The following is a 20,413-nucleotide window of genomic DNA, read 5'->3' as shown; positions in this document are numbered from 1 at the left end:
CCTGGCAAAAGAACAGAGCACCACAGCAAGTTTCAATTCTCTTGGCAGCACATGCTCTCCAACAATACCTCTGCAAAAGAGGAGAGCACACAAGCAACAGTGCATCTTCTGATCCGAGGCAGAATTCGGGAACAAGTCTTCAAAAGAGTTAAGGAAAACTGTGGAAGGCTGAAGACATTTGGAAGTGACACATACAACTGGAACTGATGCTTAGCCAAACATGTGAAATAAGCAAAACTATAAAGGCTGGTATTTGCAACCTCCGAGAAAGTAAAATGTTGAAGGAAAATAGCAGAGATCGGGGCATATCTTCCAGGATGACACAGTACACTGGTCTGACAGCTCAGCATAATGTGGAGCCACTTGCATATGGCATCAGCCAAACATTTCAACATCACCCAAATTCTGTTTGTAGCTATAGAAAAATAGACAAAATTAATTTCACTCCTAGTATTTTAACTGGATCTCAGGACGATCCAAAATTTGTTGGATTGTTATTTTCTTAAGGAGGCACAGTGGGAGAAGATACATTTCATCTCCTCCAAGCCCTGTACAAGCTGTAATGCTTCCAGACCGGTTCTGGAGGGCTTTGAGCAAAGGCTATACCTGACTTTAAATACTCATACTCCCTCAAAACAGCAATTCTGTCCTCTAAGTTAAAACTTAAATTATATTGCACCTACTTTTAGTGTTTAATTTCTCCCTCAGACTGATTCCCTGCTCAGGGATCTGGATCAGCCTATCCAGAGGTCCCTGAATGGTTTAGGTCCTCCACTTGTTTCCATGATCTTCTGCACTCCTGAAGGAAAGTAAAGCCTAAAATATGTACCTAGAAGTACACAGGAGACAACTAAAGCTAACAAAAAAAAAAAAAAAAAATGAAAACCCAAACAAAAAAACCCCCACAAACTGAAGGCAAACAAAATATTAACCATTTTGTTTAATGTTGTAGAAAAAGAAAAAAAGGTATTACAATGAAAACCGATGAACACACCAATAACACATTGTTGTCCCACTACCTAAACAGCTGTGAGTCACTTCTCAATTCATACTGGGGAAAGTTTAGTAGCTTTCAGGAAAAGAATGAAAAAAAAAGTAAAAAAAAAAAAAAAAGTGTCACACATTTTCTTTTCTCTACATTTAAAAGCTGTGCTCACAGAGACGGCTTCTTGTTTCAGACTCACAGGACCTCAGTTGTAAATAAAGTTGAACCTAAAATTAAAAGGATGCAAAAAGTTTAATTAACAGGATGTGAAATTTCCTCATCAAGTGACATTTTGGAATGAATAAGCAAACATTTCTGCACTTGGTAAGCCTCCATCTGACAGAACAAGGGTGTACTTTTTAGTAAGGCAGCTTTATGGTAGAGCAGGAAGCATCATTTTTAACAGCCAATCCTACATTAGCATTGCACAGCAGTCTCTTAAGAGAGCATTATAGCTATGAAAATACCATTAAGAGTTACATTCCCCCATCATTAGCAACTGTTTTGCTGTGTTTCAGCTACTAGGGCCAACCTTCTATACTCCAAGGGTGACATACGGACATACTCAACAACAGAGCTAATTCTTCTCAGCTAACTTTCCCAATGATGAGCATTCCCACCATGAAAGCAAGCATCTCTCTCAGCTTCCAGATGCCCATCCCTTGGATCACACTGGTATGTGGCTACAGAATAGCCCCCATAGCTACGAATGCCAAAATAGGGGCTATATAGAGAAAAACTCCATTCTGGTAACAGGTTTTTTTCATCCGTGTAGGTGGACAGCAGAACTGCTTCCCCGAGTAACAGCTGGCAGGCTGTGGGACACTTAGAGCTCCTGAACATTTGCTGAAGTAACAGAAACTGGTAAGACTAGTGAACCCTGGAGACCACAGGGGCAATCCTTGTTCAGGGTAGAAAGCCAGAGAGCGTGTACTTTGGGAAAAGGAAGGAAAAAATACAGCTGTACCTACAGGTACTTATACAAAGAATCTACATTTTATAAACTTTACTAAAGAATCTAGAAAATTCCACCACATTTAACCATCACCAAGCTGTGATAACACACACCCTTAAGGGCTTCAGACACACATCTTTGCTTTTATTCTCATGCTGTCCCTAACATTTACAAAGAGCTGCTCCTTAGCCTGTGCACAGCTTCAACCTCACTGTCCTGGGTTTAGCAGTGGCAGTCATTTTTCTCTTTCTTGGTAGCTGGTGCAGTGCTGTGTTTTGACTTTCAGCTCGGAAGAGAGCTGAAAAAACAATGATGTTTTGGTTTTGCCAAGGACTCTGTGAGCCTCATGCTCTGCCAGGGAGGAGGGGGAGCTGGGAGGAAGCAGGGACAGGACACCTGACCGAAACTGACCAAAGAAGTATTCCATACCACAGCATGTCATGCCCAGGAGGTAACTGGGAGTTACCTGGAAGGGCTAGGAGGGACTGTAGGGTTGGAGGAAGTATCGGTCGGTGCTTGGTCGGGCTGGGGGGGCGAGTTATCGGTCGGCTGGTGATGGGGTGTTGTATTCTCTTCCCTTGTTATTTCCTTTATCATTACTATTACTGGTGGCAGCAGCAGTGATTTGTGTTATACCTTAGTTACTAAACTGTTCTTATCTCAACCCGTGGGAGTTGCATTCTTTCTGATTCTCCTCTCCGTCCCTCCAGGAGTAGGGGGAGGGCAAGAAGAGGGGGGGAGTGGGTGCACAAGCTGTGTGGGTGGGGTTAAACCACGACACTCACCATCTTTCACATCTTCCTTTGCTACAGCCTGCTAGATGGGGCTCTGGTAAGAGCGAGTTGTGATCAGTGCCTCTAAATTGTTCATTACACCTCATCTGAGGTATATTCTACGCTATTCGGGACAGCTGCAACCTTTTTCAAGTTGGTTTCTGTGATGTCCCACAGCAAATGTGTTCCCAAGAACCAAAATACAAACAAATTATAATATACCTGCTCAAAAGTTGAGGAAGGCTGGAAATAATGGGTCCATACCCTGGTGCATTGTCATAGAGCTCAAACAATGGTGCAGCAACCAGCTTGTAATTTTTTGGGACTGCAAACAAGGCTAAAAGCAAATACAAGTTGAATAATTAGAAAAGCCACCACACATTCAGCCAAGAGACCACCACCCCTTTCCCTCCCCACCTCTAAACAAGGTCCCTACCTATAGCACTACAGAAGGTTTATTCCTTCTTTAATCAAATACAGGGTTCATATGCTGTATCTACAGCAGGCATGAGAATTTACTAGGAACTCATTTTCCAAGGATCACCCACGTTCAAAACTGATACCAGCATTGATATATTTTAGCCATCACCTATGAGCAACTGCAATGTACAACCACAAACTTGACACTGCATTTCTTTGTGTGACATGCAAACATTTAGATATTGTTAAAAATACAATCCTTTCCTGCAAACACTTACCCTTTTCTTGAAGCTGGACCAAGAAAAGCTTTTTGTGCTCTTTTGGTTTTGTAATATGAGCTGGGATATAGGGATACTGGAAGAAAACGAACAAAAATTATTTGTAGAGAGATTTGAAAATACTGTGCAATATTAAGTGCTACTTTATAAATTACCAAGCACTGTGCAAACTTTCAGCATATCATACATTGTTCTTTCATGCCATAAAGTAACAAAAACCATGCTCATAAGGTAAGTAATTGAAAGGAAATGTTGTTGCTGTGGCAACTGTTGACAGGATCTGAAGAGGCACCACTACTCACAAGCAGTTAAAACAACCAGCAAGACAAACGTCTAACAGCAAATTTGAGCAAAGCATCCAGAAACAGTACAGCACAACTAATTTATTCATCGGGTGTCTGTTCCATATGCAGCATTGTGGCTACAACAGGAATTTAAATGGCATGTCTGGCTCAGCACAGGACTGGAAGCTATTGTATCCAGTAGTTTCACATCCATCAGGAGATTGGAGGAGGGAGGTGGGAGTTTCCAGGAAATAAAATAGAAAAAAAAAAAAAAAAAAATTTGTTTCTCTTCAGCCACAGAAAGGAGATGATATAGGTAAAAAAAAAAAAAAATAAAAAAAAAAAAACTCATTGCACATGCAACAGGTACTCAAAAAGCCCAACTAGTAGGTTAACGCTTTCGAAGCACAATCAATACTAGGCTGAAGACGATAGAAGTCAACGTGAATATTTACCTGTGGAGGTTCAAAGTTCGGTCTCCACCAGTTACCAATGCAGTCGTCAATCACCCAGTCTTGCTGAACACCATCCTGACGACCCAGTATCTACCAAAAATCCATTTACAGTCAAAACTCTTTAATACCCCAAGTCAGGGGATTTTTTTTGAAAAAACATACTGGAAGCATGAAGACTTGCTGGAATAAGGATCTGATGTAGTTCAGAACTGCTCTGAACGGCTTTTCAAATAATTTTCGACTATTTTTGTATAAAGTGACTTTTTTTTTAACAAAAGCCTCCTCTAACAATGACAATTCAGAGAGCATTACAAATTCCATTCACGAGCAGTGTCCTGGGCTGTATCCCCAGCAGCATGACCAGCTGCTGGGAGAAGGGAGATGATCCTGCCTCTCTGCTCTGCCCTCATGAGAACTCGTTTGGAGCACTGTGCACAGTTCTGATGTCCTCAACATAAGGCCTCCTCGTGCAGGCTGTTGGAGCAAGCCCAGAGGAGGCCACAAGGATGATCAGGGACTGGAGCATCTCCTGTATGAAGACAGGATGAGAAAGTTGGGGCTGTTCAGCCTGGAGACAAAAAACTGTGTGGAGACCTCATGGCAGCCTTCCAGTATCTGAAGGGAGCCTACAAGGACGCTGGGAGGGACTCTTCATCAGGAACTGCAGGGATAGGACAAGGGGTGATGGGTTTAAACAGGGGAAGTTTAAGTTAGATATAAGGAAGAAATTCTTCACTATAAGGGTGGTGAGGCCCTGGCACAGGTTGCCCAGAGAAGATGTGGCTGCCCCATCCCTGGCAGTGTTCAAGGCCAGGTTGGACAGGGCTTGGAGTAGCCTAGTCTAGTGGAAGGTGTCCCTGCCTGTGGCAGGGGGTTGGAACTGGATGATCTTAAGGTCCTTTCCAACCCAAACCATTTTACAATTCAGCTGAAGAGAGTCCTGTCAGGCCAATGGGAAGAATGAATGCATGAATGGCAGACTTAGGCTACTCAGAGCACAGGAAGTTAACTGGTGATTGGGAAAGCTATCTCAAAAACAAGTCCTCATGGTTTGTGCTCCACAACATATTTTACTGCCCATCTCACTTGCTTGAAGTCAGCGTAAAAGCAGACTCAGAATGGAAAAAAATGCAAGCTTATTGCTTTATTTCTTAACTACCTGTAAACATCAAAAAAGCAGCAAAGTAACAGAAGTGATAAGCAGACTACTCTAATGCTTTGTACTCTTAAGACAATTCAACATTCTGAAATAGCAACATAATGAAAGAAACAGACCTCTGTCATTAAGCGTTTGAGCCCTTCTACTTCATCTTCTCCTGGATTGAGTTCACCACCAGGTCTGTCAAAATAAACAGTGATGAAAGCTACAGTTATATTTTATCACATTTACTAACTTCACAGGTAACACTGAATGTGCTTCCAGGCAGGAAGTTACAAATTCACACGAGGCCCTTAAGCCAGGAATTCCAAATCTAACTTTGCTGAACTGTAGGATAGCCTTCACCAAAAGATTGACTCAAATGGCTAATGTATAGCCCCTAAAAAATAACTATCATATAAAATGCTTTAACTTCTTCAGCAAGACAAAGTAACAATATATATGACAACTGTGACACTAAAAGGCAAAGATTTAACAGTAACATATAAGCATCAGAAGTTGAAGCAGGAGTTGTAAATACCAAATGTATTTGTTCTTATCTCAGAAACAGCACTCCCTGACACACACAGGAACTGGAAAATAAAACTCCCATGGGGAACCACACTGCATTTTATGCAAGGTTAATGAAAAAAAAAAAAAACCAACCCCACAAACAAAACCAAAATCCTAAAAACATATTTTCATCATTACAGTTTTGCAAACCTTTAGAGTCTAGCCTATTTTGTCCACAAACATCCCCCAAATCAAGACGTCAGGAAAGAATTCAAATATAAAATGAGATGTCACACACACAAAAAATTGAGAACAAACAACACAAATGTTAAAACATCAAAGCAAGAGAACAAAGAGGAAAAATTGAGACAAGTCAAACCCATCCAGTTTAAAAAGAAAACTGGCATCATCACTATGACTATACAATCTAAACACTAACATTTCACTCTGGCAGCAATAACTGAGGTGAACTGAAGCCATTTTCTCACATTTAGACACCAACCTTTCTTGCTGTCCCCAGCTGCCCCTGTAGTTTGTAAATGGGTATCATTCTGCGCTTACTGGGGTTTATTCCTTCAGCCACACATTACCATTTTTGCAGCCACAGCATAAGCATATTTAAGCATAACAGCTTTCACAGTGTCAGTACAACACACTACTGATCACAAGTTTTAAATAGGATTTTACCATAGTGACACACCGTAACTAAGATTTCCAGTTGGTTCCAAATGAAGTCACCCCACTCATGAGCAGTCAGACAAATATACTTTAAATGAAAACCCTATTATTAAAAAAGACTCTTTCCAGAATGTCTTTTCAAGAAGTGAATCACATTTAAAACATCCATCAGCCAGACACACTTTAATCTCTAGCCCACACATTTAGTGGTCCATGAAGTTAAAACTATGTTCAAAAAACACTTACAACTTGAAAAAAGTTGTCCCCAGCTGCAGTAACAGCACATGGGGCAGCCTGTGCTCATGGACAATCAGAACCCCTTCCACTGTTCGCCTCATGCCAATCTTGTCAAACTCTTCCCTCATGCGCTGAAACCGAGCCGCAACAGAGCTGTCCTTCTCATACAGGGGTTCCTTTGTACCAAATGTGTAATTTGTCAACGGATACCTGCAAGGGGAAAAAACAAAAGTAACTGTGTAACAAGAGATCCGTATTTAAATCATTGTGACACAGCATCTCCCTTGAGGCATAACCCTCTGTGCTCGATGGAACAAACAGTGCTGGGTGAGAAGTTCTTGTTTGTGATTTATGGGGCCGCTACCATGGGAAAATCTGCACCACAATACATATAAGTGTATCGTGCCATACAAGCCACCCTCTTTGATCTTCACACCACAAAGGCATCTGAGGCTGTGACAGGAGCTGGGAATGGAACAGGAGAGAAAAGCTCTACTGGAAAGGAAGCAAGCTGCACAGGACAGCAAGGTTCTTTTTCTGCAGAAGTAAGGAAGAGCCTGATGACTAAACTGTTAGAAGTGGGTTTATTTTGAAGTGGAAAATTGGACATTTGGCTCACAAAAGAGGACAAATGCTGAACGCCTATGTGCAGGGCTGGGGATAAGATCAAGAGTTTGAGCAGATCACTTGCTAGGTGCTGGGCCTCTGCCTTCCCTGCTGACTGTACAATGGAAACTTGAGATATTTCTCCAGGGAAGAGGGACTGAAAAGAGCCACTAAACAAAGGAAAGATTAGGCAAGAGATCAGCCAGTCCTAGAGAGAAAAGAGGGCAACATAAAAATGTTACTGTACAACAAATCCAAGCAACACAGGTCTGGTGGCTTGAGGCCTGGAAGGAAGACAGGATCATCCAGCTAAATCAGAAAGGGAGAAGAAAATGGATTCTGGGAAGAGCAGTGAGAAGTTATCACCATGGTTTTATCAACTTGTGGCATACAGCAATTAACAAGAGTAAGTGACCGATTCCATAGGGAATGTTTTCCTTGAAATACAAGTTGTAATATTCTTTCTCCAATATTTAATCATGTTAAACTCAAATAGCATATACTCCCCCCCCAAATTTTCCTCATGCTTTAGAGGCAAAATCACAAAGCCAGATGCAGCTCTTGCACACACTAGCTTCCTAACCACAGATTCATTCATTAGCAGGCTCCCTCACGTTCACTTATCACTTAGAACCATTTACATTCCTTTTTCAGTTTATATACAAATAGATACACAAACAGCTTTAGCAATACAAAATCTACACTAACCCATGCTACACCAAATTAGGTACATTCTAAAAGCAAAACCTTTAACCTATACTTAAAAAAAAAAATGACAGTGGTAACACAGCTTCTTTACAAGTTTTTTCTTCAGAAACACTAGAAGCCCATACTAGTCTCCAACATCCACATCTGAACTTCAAGAAGTTTAAATATGGATGTCAGAAATATGACACAAATATGTTCACTCTAACTGTGAACAAAGCCAGCTGTACAAACTATAAACACACAAGTCTGCAATTAACAGCCAATATCGAATGGGGACTGTTACAGTTAACATTTACATATTCTGGAACTGGACAGATGTGTTCTTTGTGAACTACTTCTGCCAGAACTTACAGAGGAAGATAAAGCGTGTGGCTTCTCATATCATGTAGCTGTTTCTTAGCAAACAGTCTCTTAGATCAGTTTTATTTGGCAGGAACAGCTCTGAATTTATGTCAAACGCCAGCCGCAGCTACTGGGCAGCCACTGGCCGTGCCCAGCCCCGTCCCACCGCCTACACGGGGCCAGCCCAAACCCCACCGGGTCGAGCCACGCGGCGGCTGGTGCTCGAATTCCCTGCTCCGCAACGCTGCGGGCTACGGTGCTCGGCGCCCGCACTGCCCGGGCCACGCCCGTTAATGTCACTGATCGCGCCAAACTCCCCGGTCGCTGCCCGCTCCCGCATAGGCCACGGGCGCCGCGCCGCATCGCGTTCCCCTCAGCACCCAGAGAAACCAGGGCCCTCCGAGCGGCCCTCGCACAGCAGCGGAGCGAGACGAGGAGGTCCGAGCGGCACTCACAGGTTGATGGTCCTCTCCAGCGTGAGCGGCTTCGTCTGCTGGATGTACTTGTTCCCGAACTGGTTCACCCCCCGGGGCCAGCCGGTCTGAGAGCGGTTGGGCGGAACCACGGACATCGCAGCGCAACACTCGGCGTTCAGCACCGATCGGCGTCACCCGCTGGCCAGGCCGCGCTCCCTTTACACGCTACCACACCGGAACAGCCGCCGCGCTTCCGCCGCGACCGCGGGGAGGGGCCGCCCTGCCCTCTCGTGGTGTGGTTGCGCCAGTGGAAAGCGCGGGGAGTACCGGGAGCCGCGGTGCGGAGTTAGGGCCGCGTTATGGGCGCCAAGCGTCGGGGGGCCGCCACACCAGCACCGGCGGGAAGAAAGCGCGGGAAGCGGGAGGCGGTCGCCGACCTCAGCGACATCCTCCGGGACACGGCACTGCGGGAGCGGGCGGCGGAGGCCTGGGCCCGTGGGGAGCAGCTCCGACACGGTACGGCCCGCCTGGACACCACTCACTCCAGGCCTCCTCCCCTCGTTCCCTCACCGGCGGCGTTTCTCCTGCAGAGGTGGCGGCGGTGGAGCCGGTCCCGTTCCGGCACGGCATCATTCCCGGCTTTCTGGCGGGTGCGGCCTTCGCGGAAGCGCTGCGCGACGAGCTGCTAGGCCTCGGTTTCCGCGGGCGGCGGAACGACCTTCTCTCGCTGCGGCAGGTGGGCCCCGGGCCGGGCCGAGCCGGGCCTGGCCGAGCCAGGCAGCACTAACCCTCGTCCCTTCTTTTCTTCCATGGGCCGCCGCAGTCCGAGGAGCTGGGGGAAAGCTCGGAGCCGCACGTCGCGGCGCTGAGGTAAAGTGTTGGTCCTGGGCCCTGCCTGCCCCGGGTGGAGAGTCCTGGAGTCACAGAGCGATTTGGGTTGGAAGGGACCTCAGAGCTCGTCCACTTGCAACCCCTGCCACCGGCAGGAACACCTTCCACTAGAGCAGGTTGCTCCAGGCCCCGTCTAAGCTGGCCTTGATGGGGCAGAGATGGGGCAGCCACAGCTTCTCTGGGCAATCTGTGCCAGGGCCTCAGCACCCTCACAGGGAGGAACTTCTGCTTAAGAGCTCATCTCAATCTCCCCTCTGTCAGGTTAAAGCCATTCCCCCTTTTCCTGTCCCTACAGGTCCTTGTCCAAAGCCTCTCTCCAGGTTTCCTGTAGCACCTTTAGGCACTGGAGCTGCTTTAAGGTCTTCCCAGAGCCTTCTCTTCTCCAGGCTGAACGAACCCAGCTCTCTCAGCCTGTCCCCAGGCAGAGCTGCTTCAGCCCTCACAGATCTTTGTGGCCCCCTCCAGACTCACTCCAACAGCTCCACATCCCTCTTGTGTTGTTGCCCCAGAGCTGGACGCAGGACTGCAGGGGGGCCTCCCCAGAGAGGAGCAGAGGGGGAGAATCCCCTCCCTTGACCTCCTGCTCATGCTTTGGGGGTGCAGCCCAGCATGCAGGAGGGTTCTGAGCTGCAAGCAGGTCTTGGTTAGCTTCTCATTAATCAAATGAAAAAGTCCTTCTCCTCAGGGCTGTTCCACCCAGCCTCTGCCCAGCCTGTAGTTGTGCTTGGGATTGCCCCAGCCTAGGTGCTGTCTTCCTGGGGAATTTTGGGGCCACAGGTGGTCAGTTAACTGTTGTCCTCTGTGTTGTGCAGCTGCAGCCCTCATGTACCTGTTGCTGTCAGAATGTTTACTGGTTCTCCTTCCAGTCAACAGCAGTGCTGTGAACATGGGGCTGTTTTCCTAACGAGCTCCTGTGTAGCTTGACAGGAACACACTGTCACTGGCAGCAACAGCACCTTAACTGCTTAAATAGGTAGAATGGACATGGTAAATTAGTGTAGGCTATGCTGATATGGTTTGTAACACTGTCGTGGTTCAAGTGACAGACACCTTGTGCTTGTCATCTTAGGCATGCCCTCTGTGAAGAATTCCGACCATGGCTTTCTGCCGTGACCCAGATAGAACTGGAGCCAACTATTGATATCTCCTGTGCTAAATATGAATATACTGGTTAGTCTGTAATCATTTCTTTCCCTAAAGCTGCGTGTGTATGTGTGTAATAAAAGAAATGTCTATAGAATACCAATTTCATGACCCATCCCAAACTCTTTCTAGTTTCAAAGGGTCCTGTTGGCAGCAAATCAAAGTCTCAGAAAATGGAAGTACAAATCATGGAAAAACTGCTGGCACAGTTCCACTGCTGATGGCTTTAACTGGGCCCAGTGCTAGTGCAAGTTCCCACCTTAGCAGGGCTGCTCAGCCCATGCTTGCAGGCCTGCTGCTATGCAAAAGGGTGATGTGTTCAGCTTTCAAACACTATAGCTGAGTTTGTAAAGTCTGATGCTAAAACAGCACGCTTGTGAGTCCAGGTTACAACTGTGCCTACACTTTTAGTCATGAAAAATCCCTGGAGAAAGGGGAAGATTGTTACTGCTGTCAGCTCTACTTTTGAAGTCTTCTGCACAACCAGTTGTTGGCCCAGTTTTTCAGTTCCCAGGGTTCCCCCCTCCCTCTAGTGCAGCAGCAAACCTCCTCAAAGTGCAGTTCTGTATTCAGGAATCAGAGCTTGGATCACTGTTTAAGTGAGGAATCTCTATCCAGTGTGCCGAGGGACAGACAGGGAGAGGCAGGGTATGAGTTATAACCTCTACCTTCAGGGTGGGCTAATCTGCCAGTTGCAGAGCGGTCCCACAGAAGTTAATCTTGCAAATCTTAGGCTGATGATGCTGACGAGTGAAAATGCAGTTCTTGGAACAGGCATGTTTTTTCTTGTTGTATCCTTGCGGTACAAAGCTGGGAAGCAATCATTAGAATGAATCATGTGTGTACTAGAAAGATGCTACAGCAGCAAAACGTGTATAATTGCAGATGTCTTGCTGTGCCATGACGACGAGTTGGAAGGTCGGAGAATTGCTTTCATCCTCTACCTTGTCCCACCCTGGGAGAAAAGGGATGGGGGAACTCTGGACCTGTACAGCACAGATGGTAAGAGCCCTGAGCTCTGCTGCGGGTGGCTGAAAAAGGTGAAGCTTATGCACCCCTTGCAGCAACTCTCCTCAGAGAGTAAAAGGGGAGAGAGTTTCTCCTTTGTCCAGAGAAGCTGATGTGTAGGAAAAATTTGCACCTTAGAGATGGGCTGTATCATAGAATCATAGAATGGTTAGGGTTGGAAAGGACCTTAGGATCATCCAGTTACAACCGCCTGCCAAGGGCAGGGAGTCCTCACACTACACCCAAGGCTTTGTCCAACCTGGCCTTGAACGCTGCCAGGGATGGAGCGTTTACCACTTTTCTGAGCAACCTTGTTCCAGTGCCTCACCACCCTCACAGTAAAGAGCTTCTTACTTATATCTAACCTGAACTTTCCCTGTTTAAGTTTAAACCCATTACCCCAGCAAAGAAATGCCCTTTTTTCCATTTGCAAGAGCCAAGAGCAGAGGCAGGATGAAAGCAGTGCCCGTAACTATGCTTGAAATGCTAAACTGATGGTGATAACTTCCATTTCCAGCACCAGGAGTCCGTTGATTCTTCACCAAGTACTTGCTCTCAGCTCCATCCCTTAAACCCAGGTGTCTCACCAGTCACAATGTCATGAAGTTAGAGAGAAGAAGGAGTTTCTGAGTCCCTGTTCGTGTCTTAACCAGAGTGTGTTTTCTTCCTCCTCAGAACACTTTCAACCCCAGCAAATAGTCAAGTCATTGGTACCTTCATGGAACACGCTGGTTTTCTTTGAAGTGTCTCCAGTCTCTTTCCACCAGGCAAGGAGCTGTCTGTTGTTCATTTTCTGATTGTCATTGTTGTGGTTATTCACTGTTTCTTATGAATAAGTCCCCTTATGACAGATGGGGAAGGAGAGGGAAAGGGAGAAGTGTGGGGTAGAGTGGATACTCATGGAAAGTGCTCTGTGTTAAAGGCAGAGCTTCTTAGGAGGGACTTTAAGGAGGACAAGAACTGATAAAGCCAACTTTAAACCAACTTTAACTGGGAGCACTGTGAATCAAAGTCTCCTAGATGTGGGTCTCACTGTCCAGAGTATTTGCTGAACCACCAAATCATTTCCTCAACCCTTTAGTCAGTAAAGTATAGAGCCTGCAAATTATCCTTGGAGGACTGTGTAAGGTTCATAGTGATAGGAATCCTTCACAACACACACCAGCGTTAAATCCTCAGACATCAGGCAAAGAGCATTTAGTCAGTACTTCCCAATAGGTCTTCCGCTTCTATTGTGTACATTTTTCCTAGAGATAGCAAATAGAGCTGTGGGTGTTTGCTGCATGGAGCAGGTCCATGAGCTTCTAAAGACAGGAATTTTTCTGGTTTCCATTTCCCAAGTGATTCAGGATTCAGTAGCCATTCCAAATAATCCAGAACACCTCTAAGTGATGCAAGGAAAAGGCCACTACAGCTCTGTAACAATCAGTAAGAACCAAAACCTTTCAGAACAGACTGTTTATTCCTCCTGTTTAATCAGGCTGTTCTAAAAAACAAAACAACAAAACCCAGTGCAAAGTCTTCAAGTGCTATTCAAAAATTTACAACAGTTTGTGGCTTGCAACCAGTCATGAGGGCATGGTGCTCTCTTCACATTGCTGTTATGGTATAGCACCCTAGGATGTGGTACTGTTCACTTTAGCCCAGTTTGATGAAATCAAGGTTTAACAGTGGCCATCACTGTGAAATTGAAGTGTTTTCACAGGCCAGGGTAGAGGGACTGCTTGTAGTCTGATACATACAACGACAACCAAAAGTATCAGGCAAATATCCTTCATGGTGGCTTCTAAAAAGGAAGACAAGTAGACCAGTATAGCCTCCTGCAGTCCATCAGTGTTTTTTGAGTTTTCATATTAAGCTCTGACAGCTGGTTTTTGCAGCCTATGATAGCTGGTTCTTCAACAGAATTAATGATAGAAAAATAAAATACAATTACTTATAATAACAGAAAAAGGGAATGGAGTCTGCTGGGAATTCAGAGAAAAAGCTTGGACTGGGAATCTGAAAACCTACAGTAGACTTGAGTATCAAAATTTGCTTTAGCCCTTTCTCTGTAAGCCAGGAATAATCCAGCCTGGTCTGTCCTTTGTCTGACACTTCTGTGTATGCAGTAGGCTCTCTGGAGTCCATCTCCTATGATGATCAGCCTGTTACAGCTGGTCCTTAAATGTGCTATGATCTAAGCAATAACACGCTGCTCAGCGTTGTTGCAGGTGTCTGAAGTTCTGTCAGAGGAGAAGTGCCGTTTGTCAGTGAGTGGCTGGTTTCATGGCCCATCAACAGTCAGACCTGCACGCTGCATTGAAGCTCCCTTGCCCAGGAACCCACACATCCCCTACGACGTGAGTAACAAGCCGACCTCTGCTTACCTGCATTTCTCTTTGTCATGTCCATGGAATACCTGTTATGGGGGTGTTGGGCAATCCTTTTCACTTTTGCAAATTCAGCATTCAAATCTATTTCCCTTCCAGCATGAAATCTTGTACGAGTGGATCAGCTTAGTTTATTTGGACATGGACTCCCAAGCTCAAATCCAGGAGGAATTTGAGGAGCGATCAGAAATTCTCCTGAAAGATTTTCTCAAGGTAAGTCCAATGGCTCAATCTGATGGGGGCTGCCAGAACAGGTCAGAGGGCTGGCAGGTGCCATAGGTCATGCAGGCTGGAAAAGGGCTTGCTCATACGGCCATCAACTAAAACACCTTCTAGTTCCACCCCCTCAAGGGGAATGACCAGATGACCTCCAGCAATGTCTTCCAAACTCCACCGTGCTGTGATCCTGTCATGGATCCTCTCTCACTCCCCGTATACTGCTGCATGGGGACTCATCCAACATCAGATACTTTGCTTCAACATTCTTGTTTTCTGCAAGAAGCAAAGCAGAAGGAAGGACATGTCATCCTTCCTGCTTTCTAGCTTTGTGTGACCAGAGTGTCTGTCCTTGTCCTGCAGCTTAGCACTTAGGGAACTTGACCCGTGTGTGAAACAAGTGACCCATAATGTTTTTGTCTTACTTGAAAGGCTTTGCTTCAGAAGGCTGATTGACCTCTCCTTTACTGTGCATCTGTATCTCAGTGAAATTGTGTTCTCACCCAGCAGACAATCAAGTAGCATTTGAGATCTGTCAAAAAGAGATGATGCCTACCCAGGCTACATGCCTCAATTCATCATTCCTTAGGAGCCTCAAACCAATTAGAGAAGAAGTTAGAATGGCTTAGCTGATAGCAGACTGTGCTGGCCTACAGCACAGCAAGGGAGACATGGGAGTTAAATGTTAAAGTTTCTGTGCTGCCTTTCTCTCCTAGAAAGAGAAATACCAACTACTGTGTGAAGCTTTGGAGAATAAAGACATCCAGTGGAGTGGTCAGGGGCCTGCCAATAAAAGGTGGGGATGACAGTGCCCTGGACCTATTGACCATGCCAAGCAGGAACTGCCATGAGGCTGCACTGGTTGATGCTGCCCTCATGGACATGGTCCTTGCTGTTCTCCAACAAGGCTATACATCTGCTGATACCTCTACTGTCTTTCAGACTCTATGAGACAGCAGAGGAGGACAGCCTCCCTGACATCCTGCATAAATTCCTGCAGTTCTTACGCTCCGAGGCCTTGTTTTTACTGCTGTCCAACTTCACTGGCCTAAAGCTGCATTTCCTGGCTCCCTCTGATGAGGATGAAGATGCTGGGGTAGGAAATGCCACAGACACCACTAGGCACAGCAGTCCCAAACCTGAGCAGGAAGAGGCTGAACACTGTGCTGATAGCAAACCCCATCAACCAGACCAGCCTGATCATGTCCCCGAAGCACAAGACAGCAAGACACAGAATGGTAAGTGGCATGGCAGCAGTGTGAAGGGATTTGAGCAGCATCCTGATGTGTCTGCAGCAGAATTCCCTATGATTTTTGTGGAACTAGCATTTTGCCTTGCATCGCAGCCAAGACACAAGGCACCATTTTGTCAGATGGGGTTTCTTAAATCAGTGACCATCACAAAAGAAGTCGAACTAAATTAATGACTAACTTGAAGATATGATTTGGAACAGACCTAGGTCTTCAACATGGGACTTATTTAGGAGTAAAGGCATGGGGCACGGGTGTGTTAATTAACTGCCCAATAATCTTTTGCCAGTAGTCATGTGGTTTTTATATCCGCATACTCCTGCTGTACATAAAATAGATTCTTGTATGAGATGCCAAATTGAAAGGAAAAAAGTCAACAGATCAGAAGATAATTTCAGAATTAGAAAACTTACACCGAAAACAAGGATTTAACCTTTCAGAAAAGATTGCCAGCCTGTCTTGTTTGTTCCCTCTCTTAGGCTCCAGTACCCCTGTATGTGCAGGGGAGCTGAGGCGCTGGACCCATGGACACTATACTCTAGTCGATGACACTCAAGCAACAGAGTTTGCTCTTGACTTGCTGTTTTACTGTGGCTGTGAGGGTAAGAGGACAAAAGGTTTGCATAAAAGAAGGACTTGTGAATTCCCTGCTTTTTCTGACATACGAGGGTTCTGTAGACCTCATCCTAGTCCTTGCTTGTGCATAAACTCTGGTTTCAGTAGTCCTTACACAAAGATTTGGAGATTTGGGATTACAGCTATGGGATCAGCTTTGACCCTTCCTGTTGGAGCCAGGAGGTGGCGCTTGGGCAGAGGGAACGGCTGTATCTCCCTGGCCTTGCCTCTCACTGAGCAATGGCTCTGGGCATGGTGAAGGGTCAGGTGAGCCAAATACCCACTAGATATGTTCCATTTTGCTCTTTCCTCATAAAAATTCTCACTGCACCTCCCATTCACAAAACCCAGGGTTTTCAAAAGCCACTCTAGTCATGTCTAGGCATTTCAGGTTGATTGCTAGTTAGATAGTGGTAAAAACAAAAATCTAAACATGGGTATTTTGGACCACCTGAGTCCAGAATGCACCAACTGAAACCACCTAGCACATGTTGATAATGATACTGAAATGCTTTGCATATCTGCTAAGGCAAAAGTGTTCCACAGGTGAGGAACAGAGAGCCAAGCAATCTTAAATGGCCCATCTGTGGTAAAAGACAAATCCAATACATTTGATTCAAGTTGTTTCTGAACAGAACAAAAAAAAAAAACACAACAGACTGACAAGCAGTAAAGTGGGAAGCATCCTGTACCCAGTAACTGTGGGGAGTGGGGCAGAAAAACATCATCTTCAGGAAGGTGACATGGAGCCTGTACAGTGTTCAACTGCCCAACAGTCTGTCTTTTCTGTTTCAAGACTGGGATCCAGAATACGGTGGCTTTACTTCATACATTGCTAAAGGTGAAGATGAAGAGGTAAGGACCTCAAATTAGGTGAAATTGTTTAGGGTAGAGGGACATTATTACACTTTGTCATAGCACTGACATAAGCCTGAGGGTGTGCTCAGTATCATGCTGCAGCCTTTCTGCCTGAATCGCCTCTGGCTTCAGCCTCAAGAGGCTGATTTGAGAAGGCTGTGATGGGCACAAGGCTGTAACAGAGATGATGCTTTTCCAGGAAGTGCTGTTCCATGGGGTCACATTCAATATCGGCACTAGTGACAGTGCTGAGAGTCATACTAAGTTACTGTATAATGAATGTTTCAGATTGAGGGGTATTCAGATGAAAATAGTGACATGGTTCATTTACTAACATCAGACTGACTAGCTTTTGAAATGGTTTTGTTTGTTTCTTCCTTGGAATGATATCAAAGCCATTGTTGTGAAGCTCATTTCCTCCCTTGCTTTCATGTCTCCTAGCTGTTGACAGTGAATCCAGAGGACAACTGCTTGGCTTTGGTTTATAGAGACAAAGAAACTATGAAGTTTGTGAAGTACATCAATCACCGTAGCTTGGCACGCCTGAACAAGCACCCAAACAGAACAGGATTTTGGGATTTTTCCTTTATCTATTATGAGTAATGGTGCAGAGTGTAACCAGAGAACATGGGGGGTTGGGGGCAGGTTTCTGTCCGGGCATTCAACTGGGATCCCTCAAAGCCCAGACAGACATTGCTGATGCCAGCTTCATCAGGCTGTACACAAGCTGTACCCTACCACATAGGGTCCAGGTGACTTCAGTTGTACAAATGGAAACCCAGGCTTCTAACAACATCCAACTGCTTTTAATGCTGCTTGGAGGGAGTTGGTGTGACATAGCTGTCAGCTTTCCAGCTGTTCTCTCATGGAAACAGCAGTTTCGTGTGCATCTAACCTGAAAATTACAACTGTACATTGCCCCAGGCTGATGACTGATTTTATTAAAAAAAGAAAGGAAGGAAATGGGTCAGTTAAATGCTTCAGACACTGGTTGGGCAGGTTTTGTTGCAAAAGGCCCAAGATGTTTTCTGGGGTTTAGCTGCGTTCAGTTTGTAGAGGCAGAAACAAAGGGGCTGCCATGGGAAATAGGTTTTTCCAGCTGCGCAGCTCTGTGAAGTTGGGAAGAAAGGCTATGAAGCTGCTGATACTGCGAAGGACCTGGCACTGTAACAAGGGACAGGACTTTACTATGCTAAGTGCTGTGCAGACAGACCCATATGCAGCCCTTTCTCCAAAGAATTTACAAGCTAAAATAGACAAAAGATGAGAGCTGCTCCTGCTTATTCTGCTTGTGTGGGTACATGAGTGGTGCTGTGCTTCACATGTGAAGGGTTGTGTCTTCAGCCTCAGAACAGGACTGTGGGCTGGTAGCAGGAAGGCGGTCACTCGCCTCTCCCTGCCTTGTCATCCATGGGCAATCCAAGGGTCACTAACTGCACAGCCTTGCATTGTCTTTGCTCTCTCCCAAGGTTTGCTGGTCTCCAATGTGGCTTTTCTCAATGGGAATCAGCTGAGATCTTTCCAGGTGGCAGATGCCCAGGTCCTGTGGTTAAACAGCACAAGAAAGGCAGTGGCCTTGGTGCAGTGACTCACCCGTGCACACGCTTTCAGTGTTCTCTCCCACGCCACTTGCCTCAGCGCCATATCAGACTCACTGTGAAGGTGCCCAGCCTATCAGCAGTGCTGTTGTAGAGCTGGGCTAGTCACTGCAGGAGGCAACAGACTGTCGAACACGCTGCTGGAGGCTTGGCTCAGCCTTGCACGGGCTTGCCTGTTAACTTTCTTCGGCAGTGAAGAGCCACAGGTGTACTTTCAGCTCACCCAAGCCAAGTAGTGCAGGCTACAAGATTTGCAGCAAGCACATTTCACTTCTGCCTCTCCTGGGTTGGGAGAGGGTAGCTGTGGATTAGTTTGCTGCTCCTCCTGTCCCAGGCCTGTTGAAGACCACTGCAGCTGTAGAAGGCCACAGCTGGCAACAGAGGAGCAGTAAGGGTAGGAGACCATGTTGTCCCTGGGCACCCTGCACCTTCCACGGAACAGGACGTACTTTGGGCATGCCTTTATGAAGATAAAAGAACAACCTTCTGCTATTAAGTACTGGTTTCTGAAGCACTGCTGCTTATCAGGGCAGCAGCTCTTCCTGGGGGCGATAGTTCTTAGTGTGAGCTGCTGCAGTGGAAACAGGCAAGTAATGGAGGATTCAAAGAGGGAAAAAAAAAAGGCAGATTTTTTTTTGGTAGTTCTGGACAAAGGTAACAGATACCACATCTATTCACAGCATAGCTGACCAGGCAAAGTCAGGAGTAAATCAATGAAATGAAGTTACTTAACATGCTGCATTGTGAACCTGAGTGTGCTTGGCAGGTCTTGGAACAGCCTCCCAGAAGACTGGGAAGAAGCTGGGCTTTCTGAAGTTTGCTGCTTTTTAATAATATAAACCACACTAGAGGGCATACCAGCCTCTACTTGAGCAAGCCTGGATCTATCTGATCACACAAAGAACCACCCTTCTGCCTCCAGTGACTGAGATGAAGCCATTTAAGAAGCCAAATTTGCAGTTAGCAGTCAAAAGTTTTAAAAGAATCACCACATCTCTGCTCTCTCACCCTTCCTGTCAGGTCCAAAAGCCAAAGGCAGCCCCACACATGGCTAGTGCTGTAGCCAGAGGGGAAAGACTCTGCTCACTGGAATTTCAAAGGATACTTGCTGCTGGGGAAAGACAGGCCTTCATTTAGACCACACCAATACTGGGTGCCCTTTCTCCAGCTGCTCTTGCTGGATACAAATCTGCATTTACGATTAGGTGTAGCTGCTGGCAGAGTACTCTGATCATTATGGAAAGGAATATGTATATGAAATATATCCTTACCCACAAAATGAGTAAGCAGGACAACACAGAAAACTAGGATGGAGAGCAGCAAGTGAACAGTTATGAAGTATAAGCAACAGAGAACAGAAACTTAATAGCAGGCAAGATGGCCTCATGCAGACGTTGATCATTTGAGGATGCACATTTCTCACCAGCTGACTGCACCTCCAAAGCCTGGCATTTGATGCAGGGTACCAGCAGCTTTTGGTTACCAAAATGCCAAGCTGTTCAAGTACTTCCCAACAAGTATTTAGGGATTTGGTCATTGTCAGTTTACCAAGAAGGTGAAGACCAGAACACTTCCAATATGGAGGGAGGTAAGACAGTGTAGCTGTAGACCAGACTGAAGAAATGGTTTCCACATTCATAAACATGCAGTAAAGAAGTCTGACATCGGGTATTC

The 20,413-nt window shown here is 45.8% G+C and overlaps 2 protein-coding genes across 2 annotated transcripts; one reads left to right on the top strand and one right to left on the bottom strand.

Moving 5' to 3' along the window:
• Window positions 1-923: 923 nt before the first annotated feature.
• NUDT21 (nudix hydrolase 21) lies at window positions 924-9,048 on the bottom strand. The gene is made up of 7 exons (XM_061375814.1): window positions 8,828-9,048; window positions 6,726-6,926; window positions 5,426-5,489; window positions 4,151-4,240; window positions 3,412-3,487; window positions 2,936-3,050; window positions 924-1,212 (listed from the first exon to the last, which is right to left on the bottom strand). Exons 1-7 carry the CDS (start codon window positions 8,941-8,943, stop codon window positions 1,191-1,193), a joined length of 684 nt encoding a protein of 227 aa, XP_061231798.1. The 5' UTR covers window positions 8,944-9,048; the 3' UTR covers window positions 924-1,190.
• On the top strand, window positions 9,012-18,124 carry OGFOD1 (2-oxoglutarate and iron dependent oxygenase domain containing 1). The gene is made up of 13 exons (XM_061375815.1): window positions 9,012-9,304; window positions 9,379-9,524; window positions 9,612-9,658; window positions 10,749-10,849; window positions 11,708-11,824; window positions 12,506-12,597; window positions 14,044-14,172; window positions 14,302-14,415; window positions 15,135-15,214; window positions 15,361-15,656; window positions 16,148-16,270; window positions 17,080-17,138; window positions 17,583-18,124. Exons 1-13 carry the CDS (start codon window positions 9,148-9,150, stop codon window positions 17,742-17,744), a joined length of 1,623 nt encoding a protein of 540 aa, XP_061231799.1. The 5' UTR covers window positions 9,012-9,147; the 3' UTR covers window positions 17,745-18,124.
• The last annotated feature ends 2,289 nt before the right edge of the window (window positions 18,125-20,413 follow it).

The sequence above is a fragment of the Neopsephotus bourkii genome, unplaced genomic scaffold (genome assembly GCF_033783945.1).
Source record: "Neopsephotus bourkii isolate Nb327-2 ecotype Australia unplaced genomic scaffold, CSIRO-AGI_Nbou_v1 NB_1678, whole genome shotgun sequence".
Lineage (NCBI taxonomy): Eukaryota > Metazoa > Chordata > Aves > Psittaciformes > Psittacidae > Neopsephotus > Neopsephotus bourkii.
This window is presented reverse-complemented; position numbering and strand designations above follow the sequence as displayed.

Coding starts and splice junctions, on each gene's coding strand:
- OGFOD1 (XM_061375815.1), top strand. CDS start 9,148: ATGGGCGCCAAGCGTCGGGGGGCCGCCACACCAGCACCGGCGGGAAGA. Junction 9,525..9,611: donor ACCTTCTCTCGCTGCGGCAG/GTGGGCCCCGGG, acceptor GGGCCGCCGCAG/TCCGAGGAGCTGGGGGAAAG. Junction 15,657..16,147: donor AGACAGCAAGACACAGAATG/GTAAGTGGCATG, acceptor TCCCTCTCTTAG/GCTCCAGTACCCCTGTATGT.
- NUDT21 (XM_061375814.1), bottom strand. CDS start 8,943: ATGTCCGTGGTTCCGCCCAACCGCTCTCAGACCGGCTGGCCCCGGGGG. Junction 6,927..8,827: donor CTGGAGAGGACCATCAACCT/GTGAGTGCCGCT, acceptor TTCCCCTTGCAG/GTATCCGTTGACAAATTACA. Junction 5,490..6,725: donor GGGACAACTTTTTTCAAGTT/GTAAGTGTTTTT, acceptor TTATTTTGACAG/ACCTGGTGGTGAACTCAATC.